The 12,542-nt window shown below is 36.2% G+C and overlaps 1 protein-coding gene across 1 annotated transcript in view; it reads left to right on the top strand.

Annotated features, from left to right (window-relative positions):
- Positions 1–11,875, top strand: part of LOC140154674 (uncharacterized) — a 44,555-nt gene extending 32,680 nt beyond the window's left edge. The window contains exons 16-25 of the mRNA XM_072177240.1: positions 176–298; positions 945–1,102; positions 2,549–2,648; positions 3,271–3,411; positions 4,061–4,192; positions 4,842–4,932; positions 7,837–7,961; positions 8,353–8,553; positions 10,165–10,248; positions 11,158–11,875. Coding sequence (XP_072033341.1) covers positions 176–298; positions 945–1,102; positions 2,549–2,648; positions 3,271–3,411; positions 4,061–4,192; positions 4,842–4,932; positions 7,837–7,961; positions 8,353–8,553; positions 10,165–10,215 — 1,122 coding nt within the window. The 3' untranslated portion in view covers positions 10,216–10,248; positions 11,158–11,875. The remainder of the gene's footprint in view (positions 1–175; positions 299–944; positions 1,103–2,548; positions 2,649–3,270; positions 3,412–4,060; positions 4,193–4,841; positions 4,933–7,836; positions 7,962–8,352; positions 8,554–10,164; positions 10,249–11,157) is intronic.
- The last annotated feature ends 667 nt before the right edge of the window (positions 11,876–12,542 follow it).

The raw sequence follows: 12,542 nt of genomic DNA, 5'->3' as shown, positions 1-12,542 counted from the left end.
TTTTAAAGAGAGAGGATATATCTAGATTTTGATTCAAATGTATCACAAATTTATTTTCTAAATCCAGTTTGGCACACATTTGACAGTATACACACTGGACAAAATATGATGTTTGCATTGCTGAATTCAATAGTTGCTATTATGTACTTTATTAAATTTTTGTTATTTATTTCAGAGTCACCTTATAGTTGGTCTAAGCAATGGTGACATATTGAGATGTAATTTAGAAGATGATGGAATTCAAAAGACGCTACAGGATGAAGCTACAGTGAATGATGGCTCTATCAATGATCCAAAAGTAAGTTCAATGACTTTAATCTGGTCACACACCTGTAAATTGGTATATTCATTGGCAACAATATTTAAAGTGATGCATTTCATGCTATACTACTTTCTCAGAGTAGATAATAGGCCAAAAGATGTGACAGGATAGAAGAAGATTATTAGATAGAACTAAATAATCACAAAATAAAAGCCAAGTAATGGTAAAAATAGCAGTATGTTGGATTTTTCATTGGCAGATTTGAATCGTGCATGCTAATCTAATCCTTTGGGGCACATACACAAGTGTAGAAGGGCGATTTGTGTACGCTGGCGATGCAACTGCGCGAATGCACTGATTCGAATCTACCACAGGAAAATCCAAAATGGTGTTACTCTCAACTTGAGATGAGACAGAGTATAGGTATGTTAGCTTATGTTGTGCTGGTGAGGACAGGCACAGGTACACTTATCATGGCAACATAAAAAAATGAACTGAAAAATGAAGATGCAGTTCCAAAAGTTCCCAAAACAAGTATAATCCTAGTTCCATTTTGCTCATGCATTTTACCTCCCTCAGCGGATAAATTGATTGAAATATGGCGCCATAAAAAAAACCTGTTCTTGCTTATGAGGCAATACATGTAACATTTGATTGTTTTCAATAAACATTATTACCGCAGGTCAAGACTAGAAAGAGCTTCATAGGAAATGATGATATATCGGCTGAATTGTTTCGAAGTCATCAATCCAGTGTCAGACATATTGGATTTGTGAGTAACCATGGTGATATGGTATCTGTTGATGTGAAGGGGCGCATTTTCATTTGGAAATATTGCAGGTATGAAGTATACCGTGTGTCGAAAGTCCGTTCCGCCTATATTCCGACTTCCCATGGAGCGTAGCATCAATATGGAAGTACCCCCTCTGTTTATTTGCCTTTGGGCTACTAGCTGCAATGAATCCAAAGGCGCATTGCAAAGAAAAAATATGTCGGCTGTTGTTCTAGATTTTTAGAGCAAATTTTGTATGTATTGACAGATTTAAAGGTCTGCAAACCTCGGTTTCAATAGAAAAAACAATAACCGAGGTTTGTATACCTTCGGAGGTTATCGACCATAAAGAGACAACAACTTGAGACATAAATTGCTAAGTGACATTTTAATTGATTTAAAACAATAACCAGTAACATATTAATATCAAATTAATTGTGTAAGTTTAATTTAAAGAATGTTAAAATCAGGCCCGTACGCAGGATTTTGTTTGGGGGTGCTGATTTTGAAAAAGTGGACCTTTTTCCCAAGGGGGGCGATTTTGTGAAAAGTGGACTTTCTTTCCAAAATTTGGACATTTTTTGACGAAAAACCCGTAAAAAACCTGATTTTTTGGCTCGCTATGCTCGCAAATTCTGAAATTTTGGGACTTTTTGAACACTTTGGCAAATTTGGGGGGGGTGCGACGCACCCCCCGCACCCCCCCTGCGTACGGGCCTGGTTAAAATGGTTTTCTTATGGGGGGAGAAACAGACTTATGACACACGGTATATGTACCATTTTGTTGTTTACAATACTGCTGCTGTTGTTATTTAAGTTTTATAGGTATGTTACCATACTTTCCTGCAACGTTTTACATACAAAGGCAAAGTTTTGCTTGATCCAGTAAAATGCATAGCACCTTATGATTATGTGTTGCTCATTACTAACAGCTTCCGACATGCACATTTCCAATGCACATTCAGTTAATTTGCCAAATTTCTGCTGATTTTGATTGAAAATCAAGTTTAATAGTATATGTTTGAAAGGTTGAATGTAAAAAGAATGGAAAATGTGCTGTAGAGAGATGCCAAGTTCCTGACTATATGCTGACAGAGATTTATTGATATCATTTTGACAATATCTATACCCAGTGGGCACAGGTTAGGATTTTGACGTTGAATCAACGTTGATACAACGTCGAAGTTTCAACCTAACCTGATTTCAACTCGATTTCAACCTAGAGGTTAGTTGAAATCAGATTGAAATTTCAACGTTGATACAACGTTGAAATTTCAACCTGATTTCAACTAACCTCTAGGTTGAAATCGGGTTGAAATCAGGTTGTAGTCCATCAGGTTGAAGTTCATTTGCAAATACAATGTGATTTCAACCTGATTTCATTGTCGAAATTGATTTCAACATTGAAATTTCAACGTCAAGTGTGCCCACTGGGTAGCTATTATATATACGCATGTTCAGACCCGATCTTGGAATCATTTTTGGCATAAACTATTACTATGTTGTTTCAACAGAAAACAGTACACATACTTTGGCTGGTATGAGCCACAAGACAAGTCCATTTTAGAGATGGCAGAAAGGGTATTCATACCCTTGGAAAATGAAGAACCTCTGGTAAGTATCAATCACTGTATTTCATCATAAGATTGACATAAGTGCAAAGAATTACACAAGCAATTATGATATAGTCTTGCAAATTTTTACTAGACTGTACTGTAGTAAATTACCATTTGTAATCTCCCCAAATAAGCCAGAATGAAGAGCGAATCTGTGGATCTATAAATCCATTTGTTTGGTCTGGGGCCAGAGGCTACGTGCAAGAGCCTCATGGCGGTATGGACAAGGAGCAGTGAGAGGCCCTTTTAATATCCCTTTATGAGCTCTTATTTCACTTTTGCTTTTGCTTGGGACCAATAAACTCTGTGTGCCATTTGGGAATTTGTCTTATTGTCTACCCTACCCACCTGCTTGCTACGGCCCTGTCTGGGGTATGGCTGGTTGCTGCAATGAGTGTTCACCTTGGATTACTTACATGATTTTGTATACATGTAAAGCTGTATGTCATCTATAAACTTGAGATAGAACATTGACAAATATAGAGTGGTGCCCATTGCTGGATGCAACAGGAAAAAACTTCTTGTTTATGTATGTTAAGTACTTGCCATGAAAATCTGTAATGGACACCAGCACTTTAATACTTTCATCAATTGTTGTGTTTGGCCTCTGTCCTATGCAGTTTCATGTTGGAAGTAAATTAGACTGCAGTCCATTCACCAAGCAAGAACCAGAGGACCTAGAAAATGCTGAAAGATTCCTTCAGAGGTGTAAATTGGAAGAACTCTGGCACAAAACTTTCAATAAGGAACATAATACAGTGGTAAGTAAGAAACAGTCAGTTAAAGATGGTTGTAATATCTGAAAATTTCCAGAACATTTAAAGGTTACAAATCAATGATATTAGCATTAAAATTATACCCACATATTGTGCTCCATAAGGCTGTACTAGACAGACGGACTTGCCAAGTAGGGTCGGGTTTTTTTTATGTTCCTATAAAAAATGACTGAAAGCTTGACAAACCTGAACATCTGTAAATTTTGTTTCAAAAAAATTTCTGTCAAAATAGAAATAGGAGTCAAATTTCCTTAACAAACAGAGTTGACTCCTGTGGACTCAGATGCCACTTTTAAAACAGCCTCTTTGTTTACGTAATGAACCATAGTGACTAAACACAATGTTGCATGGTGCTATAAATTGGCCTGGATAGGTACAACAAATAAAGCTATATACATATACGTTTTTAACATTTTTACATACAAAAGTTTTTCAATTTATTTCAAAAAGTATCAGGGGGCACTTATATTAAGTTGTGGATCCTATAGATATGATTATAGGTCCATAATAAATAAAGTTATGAAAAGTACTGGAACTGGTCATTATCATAAAATCATTTTGATTGGAAAGAAAGAAAATGACTTGGAGTCTTAGCAATGAACATCATTGTCAACATCATTGTCATTGTATGTAGACCCAGATATACAAACCTATCATTGTTGAGGAAACAGGAGGCCTATTCCATACAGTAGTGAGGGAGCAGAGGAATGATGACCAACTAGGTGACCTACTTCAGCATTCTAGCATCTATTGTAAACCAGCTAAGGTACTATTATATTAAGTAATATGGGGTGCGGGCACTCATGTGTAAAAGTTGTAAGCATCCGTGTGAATTGACTTTCAAAAATGATTCTAAGCTAGGATGTTGAAAATTTGTCAAATTAACCCGAAAGAGTATTTTGCTCAAATAAAAACACCCTAAGCAAGGAATTGGTTTGAAATATGCCCCTAAATAAGGATAGACATTATAAAAACACCTTAAGCGAGCATTAATTAGTTTGAAATTTCTCCCTAAACAAAGAAAGACATTGCGTGTGTCAGTATGTATTAGTGTCATTCAGTGACATTGATATCGGTATATACACAAAAAAATTACTGAGTCAGTTGACTCATTTTGATGAGTCTTTGGTTTGTCCATGAGATGACACACTTTGACATTTTATTGAGTTGATTGACTCATCACTAATGAGTCAAGTGACTCGATCAGTAATAAGTTTGATAATCAAGTGACTTGCTTCAAATGAGTCAATTGACTCATTACTGAGTCAGTTGACTCATTAGTGTCGTTTACACTGTGTACATGCTAAACAGGTATAATAAATGCTGTTCTACTCAGTAAACAAGTATAGTATTTATATTGAAGATTTCATGAATGTCTCTCTAATCATGACTTTCATTTAATTTTTTTTTTTCAGAACTTTCATTCAAGATGGTTTGGTGTGCAACAGACTCATAGCGGAGAGGAACTTATTTTTATGTTACTCTTTCCAGATTTTTGGCCCAAAGGTAACTCACATGACGGATCCCACTGTAATGAAAGACAGATAAAAGACTAGTTCTTGTCTGAAATTCTGACAACTAGCCAGGAAATGCCATACTAAGCTGATCGGCAACCAATCACGGCGCACCTTTGCCCTGGCGTCAGTCTTTTTATCTCTGTTTTTCATTCTAGACATAGGTGACTGGGCTATTGGTGTTCAGCCATTTATAGGCTGTGGCATCTAAGAAAATGTCACATGTAGAAAATGCATCCATCCAATAAAATACGGGCCCTTTAAATTAAAAAAATATGATGTCATTCAAAGGTCACGTACGGTAAAATAAACCGGAAGTAGATGAAGTTGCTGTCGTACTGATAAGGCTAAACAAAAAAAGATGTCTCAAAGCCCATGGCAATTTCAAAAACAAATGCAAAATGCATTTTTTTAAAGATTTTTATTTTTATTAAAGATTTTTTGAACACTTAAAATCAATTTTTGAGTGTTCAAACTAAGTACACAGCATGAAATTGTGGTTGATTTACACATTTGAAGTACAAATGTCAATTGTTTTATACCTAAACAATGCGAATATTGAATCAAGTAAATTTGCTTCCAAATTTGTCTCAGAATTTCATGATTTTATGGCAAAAACCTAAAAAAGAAAAGAAAAGAAAAATTAATTTGCCGTTTCAGCTGACATGGACAAGCTATGAAAAATGAATGTGCGTGTCGGCTTTGAGACATAGCTTTTTTTAGGCCAAGTAGCATAGCTTTTTTAAGGCCAAGTAGCATCTCTTAACATTATAAAGAAAATGACCTTTCACAGCAACCTGTTATGAGTAAACAGTGGACTTCGGGTATATATATAAATGCGCATTTATAAATGCGCACGTGACATCTACAAGTCGCCATACCGTGTTCAACGATGTAAGGTACCCGGACGTGCACAAATTCCAAACGCAAAAGTATAGGCGAAAATGACAGCTTACAAGGAAAATTGGTTTTGCAAAATGGTGGCATTGATTGCAAAGGGCAAAATAATTTGACCAGAAACATAAACTCTTTATTTGATTTTCCATCAAGGAAAAAAAAAAAAATTTATGACGGAAAAGCTAGATATAGCTGATTTAAAAAGTTATATTTCATTATTTCCGTGCTAAATGGGCGTGGCAATTGGCCATATTGATGACGAAATGTGATTCTTACTGGCATTAAGGTCAGAACTGGGTAGCTGCCGATGATGTTATTTGATAATGTTTGCACGTAGGGGGCTGTCATTTTCTTCGGAAGGAAGGGGTCATGGATTTATTTATTTGGGAGTCAAGATAAGTATCCCCCCCGTAGCGCCGCTAATGAACATAACTCTAACCCTAATTTTAACTCTAATTATAACGTAAATTGAGGAAACTATAACTTTAGCCCTTTTCGGTATGATGACCCTCTGAAACTAATAGGCTAGATGTCCCCGCCCGACCTCCTCAATTCAAATTTACTCATTCGCTCACAAATGGACAAAAAACAAATTCAAAATGTGTTTTTAAGCACCTTTTTGTGTCCCCCATGCTAAATCGGTAATCTGTACACCCTTTGTCACCCTTTGACGTACAATTTAGAGTATAAACACGTAGATGACTGTACATGATCTAATCATCCCGGCTGGAAGATGTTGAGGAAGACTTGTATACTATACATTACGCTCATACGTTATATGACAATATGACGTACAATCACGTATGTGATGCATGGTTCGAGGTTTATTCAGCTAGTATTTTAGATCTCGCCATACACATTATTGTCATGGTATATTGTAATTGTATACGTCAATTTTGTTTAGTTTGATTCAACCCGGCTTATAAAGTTTTACTTTACACGGAAGGGAAAGTTAGCAAAAAAACAATTAATTTATGAGTGTAAAAGGGGGAGGGGTGGTTTTGGGGGAAGGGGGGGGGGACAAATAATATTTATAAAATTATAAGTAAGGCGAGAAAGAGAGAAACCCTGTTTTATGGGCGAACGGACCTTTCAAGTAGGGTCGGTTGGTATATTTTAAAAATTTTTAAATAACCCAAAAATCACAAAAATCTGTAAATAAATTTCAATTTGAGAAAATACAAAAAAAAATTGTCCTGAAATTTCCGAAATTTGGGGTCGGCATTCATTTGTACAGGAAAAATTTGTTTCCCAATTTGTTCAAAATAGAACAGGGTTTTCGTTTTTCGTCGCAAAAATAAATAAATAAATAAATAAATAAATAAATAAAAATAAACATTAGTTATGTTTGTACATGGGGGTGCTGTGCAATAATCATGATCCTTTGATATCCATGATTTATCCTTGCAAATTTATAGCATCGAACCTCCAGCCAATGTTCCTTGCCAGTGCTAGCCACGAAACAAGGTCACAACTGTAGCCACTCCTTCAATGGTCGCCATTTCAGTGATTGACAGTGATGTAATGCAAATATGGCGCTAATATCTGGTCACGTCGCATTTATAAAAGCGCATTTATATATACAACCGAAGTCTACTGGTAAAGTGAAGGAAATTGAAAATGTTATTATTTGTACAGACAGCCCAAAATACTATTTTGGAAAACAAATTTTTGAGAAAAGGGTTTTTAAATGTCTAAGTATTTTTACTGTTGTAAGATGTGCAGATAGGCCTTGATCACCAATGGACCTTTGGTACCAGTGAACATTGGTGAACACCAGCCTCCAACCTGTGTCTGCACCAAGGATAAGCTCTCTGGTATGTGGTTTATCATGACATTTTGGGTTAAAGTGAGGATTTCAACAGGTTCACTGTCTGATGCCGTATCGATTGAAAGTTTCCATTTGTAGCATGGATAATCATCGTAAAAGCCCATCAAGCAATTTGCAATGAGTAATCTACTTTTTTTATTATGTTTTCAATTGTTTTGTTGGTTTTAGGTCCACACATGACATTTATCATTGTGAATATAGAGTCTCTGCAGGTCAGAAAGACAAACATCAGTGTGAATTTGACAGCAGCAGAATATAACTTGTGTTTGGAAAATGATGTGTGCAGCTTTCAAGTAAGTTGATGAGATTATCATCAGAAAATATAAAAAAGCCTTTACCTCGCCCAACATAAAATTTATAGGTTGTATTATTTTCTTCCATAACAATATGCATTTGATAGCATTGATAAATGTCTGTACTGATCTAATATCTAATCATTTGAATAAAACAAGACCTTATTACTTATTAGACTGTCTTCCAAGTTCTGCACATACAACATCATTTAGGATATAATTTGATATGCAAAACAAACGTACAAACATTGCTATCAGGTTCAAGTTCAGAACTTTGATGAGTCCCAAATCTTAGCATATTTGGTGCATGCATAGTTTTCATATCAAGCTATGTCTTCTGTTTGTGTATGATCTTTTATTTCATTTGAATTATTTTCCCCATTCCATGCAGATATCACCATCATTAGATGCAACCAATTCAGAATATATCTTCTGCTACATTTTGGGCATACTGAGAGTATTCTCAGTTACTACAGGGACACTGGTTACACATGTCTGGATTGAAGATTGGAAGCCTCGGTCAGGAATCAAGAAAACTATGATCAATGTAGCTGGAAATGGTAGACAGTTCCTTGTCATGTTCTATTCCAAGGTATGTTAATTGAAACAGTACTGATCAAAGGTCTTTTCTTGTGGGGCGACACTTGAAGCAAAATTGACACTCGTTGCGACATGAGGCTTTGTTATGCTAAGCTATAAGGACCACATGAGGACCCTATGTGTTTGCAAAATGCCTTGCCATCCTACACATTCATTTTTTATGACCTAAACAGTTACGAAAGGTTGAAATGCGAGTCACTTGACATGAAGTTATCTTTGGGTGTATAAAAGGAGTGATTATGTGAGGCAGTTTCCTGTGTGTTCCATACAAAACCTAGATCAAAGACCTTTGATCAGTTCTCTGTGCTGCATTTTTCTTTATTCTTTTTCATGGTGCACATGATGGTGGTATACATGTGTATATTCCCACTGTGTTTCAGTAAGAGAGTCTTTTTGTACTAAGGACACTACTGCACGTCATATTGGTCCAGTTCTGGTGACAAATTGAATGTTGTTGTATTGTCACGGCTATAAATATTTTAGGGTGGTTTCTGTTTGTTTTGGGTTATGGTTTTTTCTTCAACTCTGGATCTTTTTCTGGGAATGCCGATACCAGGAATGACTGTGGATTTCCTAGGCCTGGCCATTACATTATTTTGATCAACTGTTGTGTGGACTGTTGTGTAAATGCCTGAAAGTGGACACCATTCTTTTAAACAAAATTTTTCCCCATCATGAATTACAGGAAATCCAGGTGTTTAAAAGGCATTCTAAATGGGTAATTTCTAACCCATTAAGCTTGTTTTCAATCAAAACTTGGATTTTCATACATTTATAATGCTCAAGCATTATGATATGACCAGTCAGCGTGGTCATCATTGGTTATATTTAAAAGCCAGTTGGTTTACAGAAAGCAGCTTGCTTGGGCATTATTTAATTTGCTTAAAAAGTTTCACTTTCATAGAGGTGATGCACACTTAATAACTGAAGACCAATTCCTTGTACTCTTTCTATTATCACTTAAATGTCAGGATTACAGCAACCACAGTTGGAAAAATAGGAAATTGGGAAGCTCCTTCCTGGGGAAATTTAAGGGTTTTATTTTTACATAACGAACACCAGGATCATTTATGGTTGATTTAAAAAAATTGGAAAATAATAACCAAAAAATTACAATTTTGTGTTCAGAAAGGGCAACATTGTAATTTGTGTTCAGTTCATTATCTATTTAAGATTTAAAATATGTTGGTTTTGTATTCATTTTTTAAATAAATGTAGATATAAAGTGAACAAATCAAATAAAAAGACATTTTTCAAATTTTTTGTTCCCAAATGTTAAAAAATGCAATTGGAGTCAAAAACTGTAATTTTGCATCACAAATAGCACAATTGTGTACTAGTACTTATAGTCAGACCTCTATTAAATAAACATTAAAAATGCAGTAGTCACTGGCGATTGCGAATGCTATCACAGCCTGAGATGCAACCTGATGCACAAAGATGAGCGATTGCACAATCACCTGCCAAAAAGTTGTCGGGAATTTGTCATTGACTGAACCTCCTTAAAAGGAAATATACATTTTCTAGCCCTGACAGCGACTCTGAATTTAACAGTACAGTGAACTGAGAATACATTTGTGTTTCTTTCCTGCTTTATTTCTAGACCAGCAACTGTATTGAATTTGTAGAACTGAAAGACCAAACATGCAGCTGAAGCAAGAAAATCACTCAACACATATCAGGCATGGTGAGTCCACATCAATATACTAGAAAGTTTAAAGTGAGGCTTTCCATTTTTATCTGATGCAAACAATGAAACAAATACCGTATTTCGTCAAATAAACGCCCCCGGGGGCGTTACATTTTCCCAGGGGGGGGGGGGCGTTTATTAGAGGTCATTTTTAGCACGACAATTCCCGTTAAAATCATTAGGTATGCTAAAACGACGAACTATGAACTTTTGACACTGACTTTTGGTTCACTTCCGGGTTTCCAATGCAGATTTTCGCCATTTATTGCTGCTATTATTGACCGTGTGAGCAACTTGGTAAGCTTACTACACAAGATAGCATGGAAATATCGAATTTTTAAACATCTTGGTTGAAAAAAGTGGTGGGGGCGTTTACTTGAGGGGGGCGACTATTTGACAAAATACGGTAGAATAAAATTCCATTAGGTGATAAATGATGTCAGAGCTTACATGCCACTTCACTTCAACCAACAACTCTACTTGAAAGGTCCATCTACCTGTAGAATAGATTTGTTTTGCTCGTCTAATAAAATAAAAACTTATAGCCAGTAGAGATGAATAGGGGTTTTTTGGCAAGATGTTTTTGCTATTAATATATATAGAATGGTTGGATGTTGTAACACAGCTAGTGGTTACTTGCACACAGGGAAGTTACCAGGGGGCAGAATGTCACCATGGAAAACAATTTGAGAATGGAAAGAATGGAATTATGATGTCAAAATGGACCCTTTAGAAACCTGTTTTGCTTCAACCAGGACAGATTTCTTAATTACTGGGACTTTGTCTTTGGAATGACAAAGCTGGTCAAGCCTGGGAGGTAAAGTCTTACTTGAAGGCATGCAGTAATCAATAAAACCAGACTGATAATGTTCTTTGCAAAACAAATTTAACATCTTTCTATTACAGGGTTACCAAATGGTTACATTACATCAGTGGCAGATCATTGATGGCAATGGATGTGAATGAATGATGATTCACCAAGCTTCAACCAGTGACAGTTGATAGGTACTGCCTACATTCTCGTATGATAGATGTAATGCACACCTTTCTAAATGGCAAAAGGCAGAAGACACCGTAAAAGAAATATTTTACTGCTGATGGGCTGGGCAGATTACAAGTCAAGTCTTATAAATTGTGACTTGAAGAAGGAAGACTCAAGTCATGTCTGTACAACTCTGCAGCGACAAGTATTGATGCCAAATAATTTGTGTGATGTCAAAGGCATTCAAAGGTACATAAATATGAATCCACAAAAGTCCTGTCATCTTAAAGAAGGATTAAAGAGTTTATTAATGTGCTGTTCAGGCATTTGTTTAACCTTAGCAGTTAAAACCTTTTGTGCACTAACACAGGAAACACATGTTAAAACATATTTAAAACATTTTAATAACATTTAAATGTTGGGTCATAATAAAGGTCATGAAAACCTTTTTTTAAATGTTTTATATGAAAAAACCAGTGTTGTAGTCGAGACCGGCCTAGCCGAGACCAAGACCGAGACCGAGATCAGGCAGTCCGAGACCGAGACCAGCTGGTCTGAGACCGGCAGGTCCGAGACCAAGACCGAGACCGGGCTTGAAAGTAATATCATTAATAAATGATAACTATCTCGGTGACTGGTACATGATGGGTCATATAATCCATTTTTAGTGCTAGCTTTTAGTGCCTAACATCAAAATAATAATCAGGGGTGTGCGTGACCTCTATTGAAAAAAGAGGAACTTTGTTCAAAAAAGAGGGAAAAAGTGGAAAAGTACCTTTTGGCAACCAGTGTATGGAACAAATGCGCGAGAAGTGCGTGAAAATTTGCACTTTTGGGGGTAAAATGGCCAAATACAATGAGGTTAATTTGGTCAGAAACCCACATGCAGGCGTCAACATGGGGGGTGATTGTATGGACCTTCACACACTGGAAAAATATTGGGGGTGGATATATCCCCCCAATAATTGGGGGGATTTGTCCCCCCGGATCTACGTCTATGATATTGGGCCCAAAAGCTATAAAACAATGCACTCACACTCATAAAGTACAATGTTACAATGCGCCTTTGATCATGGTGCATTAAATTGCGTGTAGCATTATCTGCTATCCCTGCCATAAATATCTAGGTATGGGGAAATTGAAACAAAAAAGATCCTCCCACCCAAAGAAATAATAAATACACTCAAATCGTTCGTATCATATTGCGAGATTATTTCTCAGAAAACGCAACATGTTGAAACGTTAAAGAAAGGTTTCCCAAAAAGTTGTATAATGCTTTAAAAATTTTAGTCTTTAATGTTGTCTAAAT

The sequence above is a fragment of the Amphiura filiformis genome, chromosome 6 (genome assembly GCF_039555335.1).
Source record: "Amphiura filiformis chromosome 6, Afil_fr2py, whole genome shotgun sequence".
Classification (NCBI taxonomy): domain Eukaryota; kingdom Metazoa; phylum Echinodermata; class Ophiuroidea; order Amphilepidida; family Amphiuridae; genus Amphiura; species Amphiura filiformis.
The sequence above is the reverse complement of the archived record's forward strand: the minus strand, read 5'-3'. Positions and strand labels throughout refer to the sequence as shown.